This window comes from Phaenicophaeus curvirostris, chromosome 3 (assembly GCF_032191515.1).
Source record: "Phaenicophaeus curvirostris isolate KB17595 chromosome 3, BPBGC_Pcur_1.0, whole genome shotgun sequence".
Taxonomy (NCBI): Eukaryota; Metazoa; Chordata; class Aves; order Cuculiformes; family Cuculidae; genus Phaenicophaeus; species Phaenicophaeus curvirostris.
Window position 1 is genome coordinate 63,562,396 of NC_091394.1, and position 17,053 is coordinate 63,579,448.

A 17,053-nucleotide genomic window follows, 5' to 3' on the forward strand; every position below is an offset into this window, starting at 1 on the left:
GGAGTATGGTGGTTTTTATTTAGTTCAATAAAGTCAGTTTATGTCTAGATAATACAAATATTTGTGTAGAAACGTGAATTGAGATTAGGAAATTACAGCTGCAACATGAATTAAAATGCATTGTAGTTTCATTCACTTTGGAGAATTTTGTAACTTGTGGAGAAAACAGCTTGTTTACTATCAATTGTCAAAAATATGAACTTCCTGAGCCAATATGCCCAAGAATTACTCAGGGTTCCTGAATCGATGTCTGCATTTTTCCCCAGTAATTCAACAGGTAGATAAAGAATCAGAAAATAAAGAGCAGTGTTATTATTTTCATCTAAAGGAACAAAAAAACTAGAAGTGTGAAGGAAAAGTGTGACTTGAAAAACATTGTTTGAGCAGACAATTAATGCAGTAGGACCTGGGAGTCCCTTATGTTACTAAGTAAAGAAACGTAATCTACTTTTTAGGACATCTACTAAACAAAAAAAAGTCAGGGTTCTTATTAGATGGTAAGGTTTTCTGTTTCCACCCAGGTATAAAAAGACTTAATGCTCTGAACTGAGACTTGTGAAAATCTCACCTATTTGCCTGGTAATCACTTTTTCCTCAAATTAAGGAGCATTCATTTCTGTCTGGAATCTGAATTAATTGTTGTAAATCCATAAAAACCTCCTTGCCGTACATTGGCTGCCCTCCCAAAATTCTAAGTGGCAAAGCAGCAATTCTGTGTTTTTAAAATTCCAAATGTGGTTACAACAGAGTTATGATTTGGACTGTTCACGCCGAATGTGACATCATGAGTTTGGCTATTTTATTACAAGAATGTGTGGAAGATGGCAAAGAGGTTACTTTGAAAGACTCAGTCCACTCGCAAAACTCAGCAAATCCCATTAATCTGCCAAGTACCATTCGCAGCGCTGGAGCCCCGTGGTGCGCGGGGTAGCAAACAGACGTTATAGACACTGCTCTAACAATCTACAACTGATGTCCTGAGACAAGCCTTTACATTTGTTTCTGACTGGATTGTTAAAAAGCATTTACAGCGCCGGTTATTTGTTAAACATCAATGTGGAATCTAGTTTGCTAAACTAAGAAAAAACGTAAATGCAGAGATCTGTATTATGGTTTTGTCACTGTAATACAAAACTCTCCATTTTAGATTTTATGCCATTCATTTGCTTTAGATAATTCACTGCTGTGCTCTTAAGAAGAAAACGCCCCATGCAGCAAAAGTTGGACTTCTGAAACACAGTGCAAACATGTTCTGCCTAACAGCAGGCAGACAGCAGATGCCTAGGGCATTCTCTAATTGTCCTGGGAAAATGGCTTCTAAAACATCTCAGATTTATTACTGTAATTTTCATCAGATACCTGATACAGTCAATGTTCCTAAAGGTTTTATAGTTTTTATCTAAAAAAGACAGATTGTTTAGTCTATGTTACTGAATGACATCATGCTACTCATGCATCCTGTATGAAAGACAGTTACCTTTGTGTGTTGCTTTGATTTAACAGGTTTTGAGGTATAATGGATGCCTTTCCCATTTCAGAAATTCTGATATACACATTTGTGTGAATGTATAAAAGTACATGTAATTTTTAGTGGAAAAATACATACTCTCAGCTTTATTCAGGATGTTAGTTACCTTAGGCTGAAACAAACACTGTAGACATTGTCTCTTAGCGGCATTGTTTATGACTTTCTCTTTCATTAAGAAACAGTGCTTTGTCTGTTAGTACAAGATGGAATCTATCAATTTATTTCATAAATGCAACTTGGGTTCTTTCCTGCTTATAATTCACAAAAAAATATAATGAAATGCCAAAGAAAGCTGCCAGCTCCTTAAACAAATCATCTCCATACTTAAAAGCAATTTTGTATAGCATTTATTGCCTTCTGTCCAACTGAAAAAGAGAAATCCCTAAATTGAAAGCATTTAAATTAATATTAATAATAAAAAAAGATAAGTTGTTTTCACCAGTATAGATGGCTGTTTGTCATACTGGCTGGATCCACTGTCCAAAACAATAGTGTTAGAGCTGAAAGTACTATTAGGTGGTTATATGGCAGACACAAGAGAACAAAGACCTGGGGCTATCTGCTGATCCAGCAGGAGGTAAAATGCCAGTCCCTACCCAGAACGCTGCTGCAGGCTGTGGACCACGAGACACAAGGACAATGAAGTAGACATGGAGAGGGGTGTGTGTGTTAGAACTGAGAGGCAGGTACAAGGAAAAAGAGCAGGTTTTTACACAGTAGACTGTAATCTCAGCTCAGCACCTGCACAGCCAGCAAAAGGCAAGGTCCTTTGAAAAAGACAACTGAAAAACTACGTACCTAGGCCTTATGTATGAGAACTTTTGATGTCAAATGCTGTTCCCATCAGGGAGCTGCTGCTTGCCAAGATATGTCCCCCACGCAGTATTTTCACTTAAAATCTGCTCCTGCTGCTGTAGCACCCAGTGATTTTATCAGACACAGCCTCTAATGTACCTGCTCCATATCTAAAAGTGAAATACTGGAGCGAGGGAAAGGAAAGATCTGGTTGGTCTATTTAATTTCAATGAGTTTTTAGTAGATAAATAGGATGTAGTTCAATTTGAATGACATGGACTAGAAGAGTAAGACGAAATTTCACATGAATAAAAATATACTGTTTGTACTGTTTTATGCTATCAGGAGTGCACAAATTTTGAAATCTGTGATCATTATTGAACCTCAGTCTTGCTCTATATTTTGTCCTAGAAGAGGACAGCTGCTTTGATATGTTTGAAGGAATGGGATTTAGCAAAATTATAAATGGAAAGGAGTTTTTTTCTGGAAATTAGCAGCAACAGTAGATGTCCACTAAACACTAAAATCAGAACCTAGATACACAACTGTGTTTAATTTTGTTGTTAGGTAGCTTAAAAAAAAAATCACCTAAAATCATATTCTTTGCTTTTATATGAATATACACTTACAATTTAAACTCTCTTACATTGCACACTGAGAAATTAATAAAGCTAATTAATTTCCACTCTCAATTATTTCAGACTATAAAGCTGTGATGTGCAAAACATGCGCACACTGAGCTATACTTGATATGTGAATTAATACCACACAAATTTAGAGCTGTACAAAACCATTCAATTGCCAGCACTGCATTTCTGCAGCTTCTTTCTTGTTATACTTTTTGTGCCTAGATATCCTTACATGAAGTTTCATGGGAAATGGAGCTGGCATGCTATGTGGCTATGAATAACCTGCCAAAAACTTATACTGTGCAAGAAGCAGCACAACTTATGAGATGATTGTTCATGTTTGTATCAGAATTCTGTTTTTTCCATCTCAAATGAAAAATATATAATTTGTTGCACTTAATTTTTCTTTTCTAAAATAGAGTGGAGTGACCTAAGCCATACATCAAGAAAACGTGTGGCAAAAACAGGAAAAGCCTCTAGGCTTTGGCTGCCATGCTCATCCAAGAAGCAATGTTTCCTTCAGTTAATCCCTACCATAAGATAAAACAACTTTTTCTTCTCCCACCATAAACTCCAACTCCAAACCCTGCCTTCCCTGTTTCACATGAGTAATAATTAAGCTTAAAGAACCCCAAACCCCACAGGCAATGGTGGCACAAATCTTGAATGCAGTGAAATGTGTTTGGTGTTCTTGCACTGAAAGCAATCTTTCTTGTTTTATGAGCAAAACGTCGCTGCTAAAAGCAAGCATCTGCCTGTTCCTCACAGACAACAGATTCCAGTCTTTTTCTGACATTACTTCATTGTACAACATCTGGTGTTTTATAGTCATGTAGTTTAAAAATAAATACTTTACTTTAGAAAATTACCTTAAATTTGCCCATTTATTTATTCTTGTAAGCAGCAAAATCCTTTCTATAACAACTAATTTAAAATTTCCTTCTCTCTTTGCTTCAAGTTAGTGTTATTTTTTTCTCCTGAAAAAAAGTAATGTTTTTAAGTGAGGCCCAGGATTTGTTGGTTATAAATACACCCTAATAATTAGGTTTTCCACTGGCTGCTGTGAAACTGGTCCTCCCAGTGAGAGCCTTGCATTTTCCTCATGCACAAAGTCCTTTTCTTGTTCTGTTTTTCTGTTTTCACAGAATGATTATTTAGCATTTTTTATTGGCCAACTGTTAGCTACTCCATCACTAAGACTGCATTTCATTTCCATAACAAGATAACTGAAATCAGGTAGATCTATTACCCACGGGATAAACCTTTAAAATGTTGTGTCTTGCTTCCCTCAGTTGATGTCACTTGACAATTAAAGACACCTGAATCTTAGAAACTTCTTTCCTCAGACCTCCTAGTTTTCACAGACCTGTCCTCTTTAACCAGCTAGGAGAATGCTTTTTGTCTTTTGTTTGCTTTTTCCCCCAGTGTAACAGTGCAGTCTGCAGCCAGCGTGCCTTGCTGCAGGCTCCGTAAGCAAATACCTTCTAATTCAAAGACCACCCCTGGTGCATTTGCTATACATAAAAGCTCACGTGTGCTTTTTTCAGCAGAGATAATGGATGCTGGGTTAAAGAAAAACAATATAGAAAGATCAGATTTCACAGAGCACAGTGTGGATCCCTTGTTCTCTATAATTCTCTTGCCTGAATTGTTTCATGGCACTGTCTCGCCATCTGCAATTCGGTAGGACCAACCTGGTCTGACAAGGTAAAATCTGCAGGTTTGCTCCTCACTCTTATAGTTTCACCCATCAGAAGCAACAAATCACCTTTTCCTGGTCCCTAGACCCCTTCACCTACGTCCCTCATGCAGCTTTTAGAGCATTTGGAGAAGTTGACCCTCATAAAAAGGAGACATAAGGCTTAAGTCATCTTGAGCACAAGTCTATACTGACTCCTTACCATGTAGGAAACTGGCTTTACTTCACTTTTCTATCACCTCCCAATAGCATAAGCTAATGAATCTTTCTACAGTTTTGTGCTGTTTTCCCATCTGTTTGTGGATGATGTGGGCTAATCATTACATAGCATTCTCCAATTTAGTCAGGCAGGGGCAGCCTGTGCTGACTATCAGACTTCTTGGGTGCCTTTTCGTCCATCACTCATCATACAGACAAAAAATGCCAGTTGTCTTATGGAGAAAAGATGAGAGGTCCAAGGAAAAGTGGGTGGATGTAGTAAAAATAACACACCAGTGGGCTGCATGGTACCTACTGCCTAAGGAGGACCTGGATGCTAGGCTGAAAGACCTACATTTCTGTCTCCATCTTGACCCAGAACCATCTGAGCAAAGTAGACCAGCATCTTTGTCATGTGCTTGTCTGAGAGAGGTTGATGATGTCGACAAGGTGATGTTCCTTTGCCTGGGGCCTCCAAAAGGTACAATACACCAAACATGCTCAGACATCGCACTGCCCATGCCAAGCAGCCAGGGTTCCTCACAAGATGTGGTCTCCCTTCTGCTGAAGAGAAGAGCCCTGGGTTCCTGTGCTTCCTGCTCCTCACTGCTTTGAAAGGAGAATTGCCACTCCTTCAGGAAAACTGAGCGTTGAACAGGAACAGCTCTTGCAGCAGGGATCAAAACTTGCATCATTAAATATTCCACTGAAGTTACAATTCTAGATAGGCCTCATAAAATACATCAGGAATTCTTCCTATGCTGTTGGATAGTGAATGCAAAAGCTTTTACCCTTTATACATCAATGCTTTGATTTCCTCAGGAGCTTTTCTGAATAGGTGATGATTTTAATTATATCAAAACTAAGATAATTTTTGGTAAAAGCAAAACAAGAGAACCTCAAGTGAACAGCCTGAAGATGAAACTATATGATTTTTCACAAAGAAAGCAAATTACTTAGACTTTATGTCCTATTAACGATCTCCATATGTATTTTTTTAGTGTTGCCATTACCACAGGCAGACGGATCAGGGATGCAGCCTGTTGATTACAGTGTAGAAGAAAGACAGGACGTGCTACCTTTGTTGCTCAGGTTATGTTTACACCTTGTTCTACCAGCAAAGACACAAGCTTATTCCTCCAAGACACTCAGCTTACTAGCCCAGACTTGGCAGTGTGCTTACAGGGTGACTCTTGTTAGTTGGTATAAATTTTAGGCAAAGCATGTTCTTGGCTGCCTGTCCTACACAGTTCAAGCAAACCCAAGGTTTACTTCTCTGTTGAAACTGCACTGTGACAAAAAAGGCAGAGCTCTTAAATCTTCCTTATTTAAATGTCTTCCCTGTTTCCTTGACCAATACAACTATTGTTTGCTTACCATCAACCTATTTAATGAACATAATATCAACAAAAAATAACTTCTATTACATCATCCTTGTCTGTTAAGTAAAGAAAGACTTACAGCTCCTTCAGACATTAGGAATGATGAAGTCTCCTTTCTTCTAAAACCCACATGTGATGATGGCTAGTATTAAGGTTAACTTTTTACTTTGGTTTTGCACCTGTAGGAAGGTGATTATTTGAAAATACGCACCACTCTTATCGCTGTGAGCCTGAAACACTCATTGATATCAGTCTGGAGAGGAATCCGGCACTCAGGACTGATCAGGAAGTCAAATTCTGCCAAGGTAAAACCATTGTGTGTTCCTTGGAGCTCATGTGTAGAGCTAACTGATTTCAGACAACTGTATCCAGTGCATGTGCACAGGGAGACCCAGAGGCCTGAGGTACACAGGCAGGTACCAAAAAACAGCCTCTCCTGCCCCTTCCCTGTGCCAAAATTAACACCCAGAGGCTCTGCAGCAGTCAAATTACAGCTTGATAAGGTGAAAATTAGTTCAGGGGAAAAAAAAAAAAGCGGGAAAGTCCTTTTTTTTTGCTCTTTGCTGATGGAATTGGCTCATTGTAGGCAGAAGAGTGACAGTCCCTGAGCACGGCTGCACATCTGGAGCTGTGGGAGCACAGCTACCTGCCCTGGCAGAGCCAGATATTAGCAGGGGCTAGTGGGGTTTGGCTGTTGCACTGCATGGCAGCTTTACAGTAGCATCTACTGGTAATCATGTAGGAGTACGATGCAGTAAATCAAAGTGCACCAGTTTTGCATCAAGTGTGCGAAAGCAATTTCTCACATCTGTCTTCAGGCACTGACTTTCTTTCAGGGCCCTGTCCCACACTGATATCACACAGAATCACAGAATCACAGAATAACCCGTTTGGAAGAGACCCACCGGATCATCGAGTCCAACCATTCCTATCAAACACTAAACCATATCCCTCAGCACCTCGTCCACCCGTGCCTTAAACACCTCCAGGGAAGGGGACTCAACCACCTCCTTGGGCAGCCTGTTCCAGTGCCCAATGACCCTGGATTAATCTGTTAATTTCTTTCAACTAAGTTAACACCTTCAGCGCTCTGGGAGGGGGAAAAAAAAAAGAAAATGGCCAAAACATTCCCATTTAAAATCCATCAACAGACTACAGTGATATCATGTATGCTACCTGTCCCTCAAAAAAAAAAAAGTCTTCTAGTCTTCTGGCCCAACAAGCTGCTGTTTTGTATTTAAGATGTACCACCCTTTATGCTGCTTACCTGAGGCTTTCAGACCTGTAGGATACTGTTATTATCCAAATGAAACACAAAAATATAAATAAAATCTAAAGAGAGCCTCTTTTTCTCCTCTGAGTCAACCACAAGATGCTGCACGCAAGATGCATCATTACTCTTCTGAAGGTACTTGAAATATGGTATGATATAACAAACAGTAAGTTTTCCTTAAAATAAACTTATTGTAAAAAATCTCATACAGACTACACTTTCAAGGTCCTGCTTTGGTAGCCTCCCCCCGTATAGAAGCCTTAGCTGAGCTGCAGAACAGGAAGAAAAGAAAAAATGTTTTGATTTGATAAGATACTTCTGTGGGTTTTTTTCATGGCTGTACTTCAGCAGTCTAGAACATCTCACTAGCAAGTACTGTTCTGTGTATTGCTTTGTTTGGCAACTTTATATTGTGGCTTCTCTTTAAACAAGCACACTTGCAAGTCTCATCATTCCCCAAGGGAAGATGGGGCTTGGCAGAGCCTTGTTCTCTGGACCATGCAGCCCGCACAGAGTAGATGCAAGCAGAAAGAATGGGTTTGTGCTCCCTGTCTGCTGCTGTACATCAGCCTGTTTCAGCATTCACCCCCAAACCCAGGCATCCTTGCTCCGCCTGGGTGACACACAATGTCTGGCTTTCAGCTTCACAAGAAAGCAGTTAGGTCCTTGGCCTTCCTCCTCATCTGGCAACCTAAAAAGGGGCAAAATATTAGGAAGAATGGAATACATTGTCCCCATCCATTTGTTGGTCTGAATACCTTTTCAATTCAGAGAACGGTGAGACACCCAACCTCAGTTACCTTTCACAAAAGGCAGTTTTAGAGTTTTCTTTGCAGATGCTTTTCTTACAATCAGCGTCTGTTTAAGGTCTGATTATGATCTGATATACTGAGATGTAAATTAGTAGCAGGCTTAAAATTCATACACTTTCACTGTAACACCAGTATCAAATCAGAACTGCATCTTTGTACTCAAGCATGTGAACTAAGCCTTTAAATCTGAATGAAAATTTCCTATAAAAAATAGGATTTGGCTTAATTGTCTCCAGAAGTTTGCTGACTGTAAGTCTGTTCCTGAAAATCTGAAACCAGCAAAAGTCCTGGTAAGGTCTGTAAGGAGTTATGCCTGCAGCAGGTCTCAGAAAGATTTAATGTACAATTATAATTATCGGTCTCATTTTACACTAAACCTTCTTATCATTGTAAATAGAACAGAGTCCAGGATTCACTGAAAGCTGTCATCTGCATGAAAAACAATACCAGTAGCGTAAATAGGTAAGCTAGGTGGGCCAGCCACAGCAAAAATACAGTTTATTTTATTTTTTTTGTGTGTGTAGAGGCTCAAACCGCAGGAAAGTTCTCTTTGTCTTCTGCCTGGCAGCAAAACTAATCATACTGCTTGAATAGTAAAAATACTGAATGGTAAACTACACTGTCTGTTTTCAGTTTTTACTGCTATGTCTATACTCCCAACAGTTTTTGCTTACAGGACCACTGAACGGACACCCAAAATATGTTTAAAATATCTGCTTCTTTCTTGACTTTTGCATCACCATTATACACACAGTGCATTTGTTAAAAACTACCTTCTACAGCAGAAGGGGAGCGCAGTTTCTGTAATATATGCAGAGATAAAATTAAGGAGAAAAGATAAGTGACGGGAGTTCTGCAAAAGAGAGATGATAAGAGTTTACCTCTGGAGATAGTGAGAAAATATTAATGGGTAGAGCAACAGATATTTCCTGCTTCATTTTGAGCATGTAAGGCCATTTCAGATACATGGATGACATTTTTACAGATACTAGAATTTCAGGGCACTTTGGGATCCTGTTTATTGTGCAGTGTGGGATACAGTCCTAAGCAGTCTACAAAGCTAGAGTTGTCTACAAATTTTATTAGCAATGTAGTCAAGAAAACCAAATTTTTAGCTTGCCTTCTCCAGATTTGCTCCTTCCACAACTGTGATTTTCCTTCTGGACTACAAGGAAGTTCCACACGTCTTTCATGTGAGCTGCTCACATATCTTAAGATTACAATTATTTTAAATAAAAAAAAATAAAAATCAGTGTGTAGATTATTTATATAGTATGTGTCCCCTGCTAAGTGCTCCTGTACATAACATTCAGGGTGAAGAACATCACATGTAACTGAGAGAGTGCATTACCAGCAGTGGCAGCTGGAAGGGAGTGAGTATAATGTAGAAGCATTGGAGTCCACTGCATCTAGGTACTAGAAGCTCTGGGAAAAGCTGCATTTCTTGAACTGTTTATTTCCATGAGACAATGGAAACTGGTGGATTCAAAGTGGATGCTTTAGGCTGTGGATCTATATGTATTTGATGTGAATTATCTAATTTTTAAGTATCTTTGTCTACATACATGTTAAACATATCCTGTTTCTTTTTTCTGAATCCAATTGTTGAACTCAAACACAAGCCTCAACATGAATTTTCTTTAGATTTTTTTAATAATATACTTGATTCCTATTTGTGACATATACACTTATAAAAATGAAGAAACTGCAAATGTTTTCTGGAATTCATCTTACACTTCCCAAAGAATAATTCTTATTGGAAGACCATAAGCTGTATTTAATGTAGAAAATCTAGGAAATATTCACAGCTATGCAAGCTTAGGCCATATCTTGACATTTTAGGTCTTCCCTTACTCCTCATATTCTCAGCCCCTCTCTCCTACATGCAGAGGCCAGACCGGAACCACACCACCATCCAATGGGGTCCTAATTTGGACAAGTATGGGACCAGGCTCATATGGTGACATGAACCTGGAAATCAGTTTAGGCGCAGCCATAATGAACTGGAAGCCTTCTTGCCTGGCATTCACTTCACCTGGGCAATGTGGATGTGCACTGTTGTTCCAATTATTGAAAAAAAAGAAAGATTAAAAACAGGAAAGGAAAGAATGAGTAACTGAAACACTTCATATTTCTCCGTTATAATGAGTAGGGCAGAGAGGCTTTAAAAGGTAAATTTATCATTCCTGGACTTAGAGGAGGAGAAAAAGAATCAAACTTTGGCAGTAGGGTCTCTTTTACCTCCAGGAGAACATAAACGTTAATGTGCAGTGGGAATATCATGTGATGAGAAAGCACAAACTTAGACTTGCAATGTTGAGAAAAAGAATGGGTATGAAGGTCCCAGAGTTATGGATTTCACTGAGCTGTGCTCTCTTCAGTGGTGCTTTGATTACCAAATCATCAGCTACTTGAAGAGAGAATACTTAGAACTGTTTATGCAGAAAGCTCATAGATTTTCACCTTTCAGAAGCTCCCAGACACCATCCAGAGAAGCACCAAGCGTAGTTTCCATCTGAATGAATATGATTAACTTCCATCTAATGCTGTCGGTGTGCTTTCCAAATGCTTTTTTTAGCCAGCTGAGCAGCAGGGAGAAAGAACACTTTTACACAGCAAAGCAGGTCTTTTAGTCCCCAGTTAAAACATTTGGAAAAAATCTGTAGAAGGGAATAGCACAGAAGGAGTTCCATTCCGCTTCTCAATTCCCTCAGCAGCTCGTTTTAGTCACATTCCCATGCGTTTTTTCCATGAGACAGAACAATTGCCAACTATTGTGTGTAAGGTACTGTGGGATCAGAGGCACTTAGCTATGGTATGTAGGGATACTGATGGGCATTAAAATACCTGAAATTTGCTGAATGCTCTCAGATTTGCTATCTGTGCTTATCTACATGAATGGCTGGTTTATGCAATTTTATGTCCTGACAGTTGCAGCACATTGTAGCTTGGATTACAGAACATTAATTTACACTTTTCAGTTTCCTTGTTATTCACCTCAACATCGCTCCCAGATTATTTTATGTGGTTTTCTTACACAATAATGTAAGAATATATCATGGAATTACCTGACCAAGAGAAATTACCATTATCTGCTGCAGTGCAACCCACGGAAGAATAACATTTTGGATGAGTTAATACCTTGATCCAGTATTTTAAAAGACCCCGAAACCTCCAGCAAAAACTTAGAGAAGAACTGTCCAAGTTTTTTTCAGCCTTTACCTAAACGTAGTTATTTGAGGTGAGAGCAGAGATGAGAGCACTTCTGAAAAGGCTCTGGAAGAACAGAAAGTGAGATACAAAATCGAGAGGACATGGCCAACCTGTGTACAGGAGGAGGAAGACGAGCTGGAGTAAAAAGATCTTAGTACTGATTTTTTGAGAACAAACGAGAGAGATCCTTTTTGTCGTAAGAAATCTTGACCTGCTAATGGGAAACCATCTCCTTCTTCATAGGATTCCTAAGAGTAGGAAGACTACTGCATTTTGTCTAAAAAACCACAAAAGGTTCATCTGCTCCAGTACCCTAATCCAGAAAACATAAGACAACTACCCAACAAAGAATTATAACGAAGCAGAATTATATGGTACTACCACTAAGTACTCTTCCAACCTTCAGTTACTTTCAATGCAGTGACCTCCTGGGCTGGATACCAGTGGCATACCAAGGAACCTTCCTTTCCACAGACCAGTCAGCCCCACTTAAATCCTCGTGAACATTTCACATCCCTCAGCAAGGACTTCCACAGGTCTTGCACCTGTGGGATAAAGACGTTTCTTTTCAACCTGGTTCACACTAGATTTGTTTTGTGCCTCCTACTTCTTGGAAGTGGAAGAAACAGTGAACAACTGATCTCTATCAGTTAAAGCTTGTAGCCATCTGTTATGTCCTAAATTGTTTCTATTAGAGACCTGGCTTGCTTAGCTATTTCAGGCACTTAAATCATTCCATGCATTTGGTTATCCCTGTTGCCCATTTGAACCTCTGCTAATGGATTTTACTAGGAAGTAAAAAAACTTATTTTACTAGGAAGTAAAATCCTCTTGAATATACCACAGTTAATACTCTCCGAGGCCTGATCGGTGTCCCCCTTGCCTATCATCCCTGGAACCTTTGGAAAGGGAATGCAAATGGGAAAAGGAAGAATAAATGCATGTGTGGGACTGTATTTTTGAGTTTGGAGTGAGGCAGCTGATTATCAGTGTCTTTTAGAGGTGCAGGCAGTAGCTCCAAGCTCCTCTTGAGTGCCTGTGGGCACAGGAGCACAGAGGCAGGTTGAACCTTTGTGTTTTGTCTGAGGCAGCAGAAGGCAAATACACCTCTGCCTCACTCTTTGCAAGAACTCAGCTGGCATGAAAACTGCTGCCTCTTTGCTGAGACTTCCCAACTATTTGTGAACTTCCTAAAGGTACCTGGAAAGCATTTGCTTAAACGTGTGTCCTATATGGCATACCTGGCCTGCTCTGAACACAGGCTGGAGAAGTTTTTTTTGAGGAACACGTGCAATACTGATAAATTGTCTTAGGTCAGAGCTAAAGAGCTACAATTGCTCTGTGACTCCCAGTGCCAGCCTGACTTTAAGAGAAGTTTTCTATTGCGCTTTTTTTTTTCTTTCATCCTTTTGCCCCGATTACATTTATGCCTTTCTCCTGTGGTAAAGCTTCTGACACAACAGGAATTACTAGGATTGAATCACATTTCTTAGCACAAAATGAAGTCACATGGATGGAACACCCCTTTTAACGGTGAGCATTAGAAGATTATATTCACCTTCTGACTACCTTTCTCAAAAAAATCTACCGAAGTAATTTTCCCCATGGGTGATGACCAAGTTCAATTGCAACGGCAATGCCTGCTCAACTGTTTCTAATCAACTGTACACCCAGAGGAAATTAGACCTGCCCAAGACACTGGACTAATGACAGATGCCTCAGAAATACAACACACATTGATAATTCTGAAGAAGCCTTCATCCCACTTAGTACTAAATTTTCATCATCTTTTATTGACAGAAATAATGCAGATTCGTAGGCTGGGGAAAGAAATATCAGGTTGTTTTTCCAGTTTGCGTTACACACGTGGTACACATTCTGGTTTGTGTTACAAATGTGACCACATTTTCAGCAAGGCTTGTAAATGTATCTTGCCCCTCTACTATGACAGCCCATTGACCAAGAGTTTTTATAATGAGCTCTAGCCCTCTTTTGAGTAGTGATTTTTTTTTTTGCTTGCCCAAATTCTGGAAGATGATGAGAAGTCTCATTTTCCTGGACTAGATTCTATGCAAAAGCTTCTAGGACAGAGATCAACAAGGAGAGTTTGGGTGGGTCTTTCATGCACCACCCACAGCACATAAAATGCTGAACAAGAAAATGATTTTTGAAAGTTTAACAAAATTGGTGGATCATATAAAATGAGCAGAGGCACAGTTCTTGAATCTGCATGCATTTTTTTCTATTTTAACCAACTTGATTATAGACTGAACAATCTCACTTAAACCTAGAGGATATTAAAATAGGTATTTCAACATCTCGTACATTGATCAGTAGATAGCTCATGTAATCAATACTCAGAAAAAGTTACATACTAGCAGCGGGAATGCGTTATTCATCTTAACGTTATCTGTAATCAAATTGAGTATAATTTTGAGAGTAAAATTCAGGTCTTACAGACACTCTGACTGTACAACCAGTTCCAGAGAGAGAGAATAGCGCTACTGCACAAAACTTAAGACAGGACCCTGGCTTTAAAGAACAGTTTAGTTTTCTGCCCGGTTCCTTACTGCCACTGCCAGGAGGGCTCCTGACAGTGATGGCCAGTTTGGTTTCATAGTACAGGTCGATACTGGGACCCAGGGAACTGAATAGAGATGGTGAAACAGCTGTCAATTGTTTAAGTACTTTCTATCACTAACAGTGACCCGGGGTGAATGGCTTCATATCACATTACCGAAACCTTGAAGCTCAGGGAATGTTTTTTTTAAGCTTCATTTTAGTAGTGGAATTTCCATGCCTGACTTTGCTACTTTGATAAAATAAAAATAATACTACAGTTCCTACTTCCACAGGGAGGTGTGCTTATCCTGAGGAATTTGTCGAACGGTTTGAATGACTTTTATACTGTACGTGAAAAGATGCTACTGCCTTCTAATGCTCCTGTATTTGACTGTCTTTTCTTTTGCATCCCAAGTCTGTCCATTTTGTTAAATACTTGCCTGAAGACAAAGTATTTGAACTAGGCAAAAAGAACACAGACTTTGAAGGCAAAGCTGAGCACTAAATACCACACAATTGCTTTTTACTACTACTTGATTCAGTCTCTCCCTTTCTAACACAAATTTGAACTTCAAATGAAAAAAAAAAAGGGGGAGTGGGAGAAGTCTGGTTTAATATTTCAGGTAGAACTCTTCATTTGGCTTGCCTATGTACTTTTTCTTAGTATAATTTTGCTGGTCATAACTTGCATTGTGCAGAGGGAAAAATCATGGGTAAAATGTATATGTAAATAATTATATATGATAGCAGAATATCTTCCACATGCAATGTCATCTCTTGATCTAGATTTATGTTGAAGTTGGTTGTGCTAGTCAAAATCATAGATCCATAGGAATTTTACTGTGGCATCTGAGAGGAATTTTGCTCTTGTATCTAATATACAACTTTTTACAAGGTTGTTTTAACTACGTAAATATTTGATAGATTTTTCTGCTCCGTATAACTGCATGTTATACCAGAGGGAAGTGCATAACGTACATTCTGTATGTTATATATATGTCTGTATCATATACAGTTATAACACACAGTTATAACATACTGTATAACGAATTCACAATAACAATAATCACGAATACTGGATTTGCATATATAACGTACTGTATAACATAGTATAACTGTATAACATGTATAATATACTGTATAACATAGTTATACAGACGTATATATAACATACAGTTAGACATATATATACCATACAGGCTGTATGCATATATAACATGCAGTTATACAGATGTATATGTAACATACAGACTGTACGCATATATAACATGCAGTTATACAGATGTATATGTAACATACAGACTGTACGCATATATAACATGCAGTTATACAGATGTATATATAACATACAGGCTGTACGTATATATAACATGCAGTTATACAGATGTATATATAACATACAGGCTGTACGTATATATAACATGCAGTTATACAGATGTATATATAACATACAGGCTGTACGTATATATAACATGCCGTTATACAGATGTATATGTAACATACAGACTGTATGCATATATAACATGCAGTTATACAGATGTACATGTAACATACAGCCTGTACGCATATATAACATGCAGTTATACAGATGTATATGTAACATACAGCCTGTATGCTATACACGTCCCACTGGTCTAGTGAGACAGTAGTGGGACATGTCCCTGCCCATGGCAGGGGAGTTGGAACTAGATGATCTTTAAGCTCCCTTCCAACCCAAAATATTCTATGATTTGGTTAATCAAAGTTAATCAAGTTCCCTTACTGGTTAAGCTTTTTACGCATTCCATATGATTGCACACGGTTCAACTCTTTAAAGAAAAGAATTGAAAAGAATTCCATCGGAATTGCCCCCCAAAAGGAAAATACAAACCTTCATTCATTCCGGAGCACGGCGAAGCCTCTAAAACTTTTATTTCCCCCGCACAATCGCGGCACTAAACTTTCCCACCGCCCGGGGTAGCATCCCCCGCACCGCAGCCGGGGGCCGTGCGGGGTCTGCGGGAGGGGAGCGGCGGAGCAAGCGACCGGCTCGGCGGCCGGAGGGAGAGCCCGGAGGCGCCCGCACTTACCCTCGGTAGCGGGCGGGGAGCGGCAGCGCAGCCTGGAGGCAGAGCAGACAAAGGGGCAGGAGCCCGCGGGGCGGCATGGTGCGCGCCGGCCGGGGCCCGCAGCCTCCCCGGCAGGTGCCCGCGGCTCCGGGGCGGGAGAAGGCGCCGGGGGTTGCGCCGGCCGGGCTGAGGGGGAGAGTGCGGGGAGGGCAGAGAGGGCGCCCGCCTCAAGCATCGGCGGCGGGGAGAGCGCGGGGAGCCGCGGAGGGAGGAGAGAGCGGGGTTTGAAGTCGCCGGTGTTGGCGAGAGGCTGAGCGGAAGGGGAAGACGCTGAGAAAAGGGAAAGAAAGAGAAAGGGGAAGAAAAGGGAAAAGGGAAGGGAAAAGGGAAGGGGAAGGGGAAGGGGAAGGGAAAAGGGAAGGGGAAGGGGAAGGGGAAGGGGAAGGGGAAGGGGAAGGGAAGGGGAAGGGGAAGGGAAGGGGAAGGGAAGGGGAAGGGGAAGGGAAGGGAAGGGAAGGAAGGGAAGGGAAGGGAAGGGAAGGGAAGGGAAGGGAAGGGAAGGGAAGGGAAGGGAAGGGAAGGGAAGGGAAGGGAAGGGAAGGGAAGGGAAGGGAAGGGAAGGGAAGGGAAGGGAAGGGAAGGGAAGGGAAGGGAAGGAGGGGGAAAGGAGGGGGAAAGGAGGGGGAAAGGAGGGGGAAAGGAGGGGGAAAGGAGGGGGAAAGGAAAGGAAAGGAAAGGAAAGGAAAGGAAAGGAAAGGAAAGGAAAGGAAAGGAAAGGAAAGGAAAGGAAAGGAAAGGAAAGGAAAGGAAAGGAAAGGAAAGGAAAGGAAAGGAAAGGAAAGGAAAGGAAAGGAAAGGAAAGGAAAGGAAAGGAAAGGAAAGGAAAGGAAAGGAAAGGAAAGGAAAGGAAAGGA

The 17,053-nt window shown here is 40.3% G+C and overlaps 1 protein-coding gene across 3 annotated transcripts in view; it reads right to left on the reverse strand.

Annotated features, from left to right (window-relative positions):
* The window catches only part of CPA6 (carboxypeptidase A6), an 87,182-nt gene extending 70,942 nt beyond the window's left edge, over positions 1-16,240 (reverse strand). For all 3 annotated transcript variants that reach the window (XM_069854209.1, XM_069854210.1, XM_069854211.1), the window contains exon 1: positions 16,161-16,240. In XM_069854209.1, coding sequence (XP_069710310.1) covers positions 16,161-16,237 — 77 coding nt within the window. In that variant the 5' untranslated portion in view covers positions 16,238-16,240. The remainder of the gene's footprint in view (positions 1-16,160) is intronic.
* Positions 16,241-17,053: the final 813 nt, after the last annotated feature.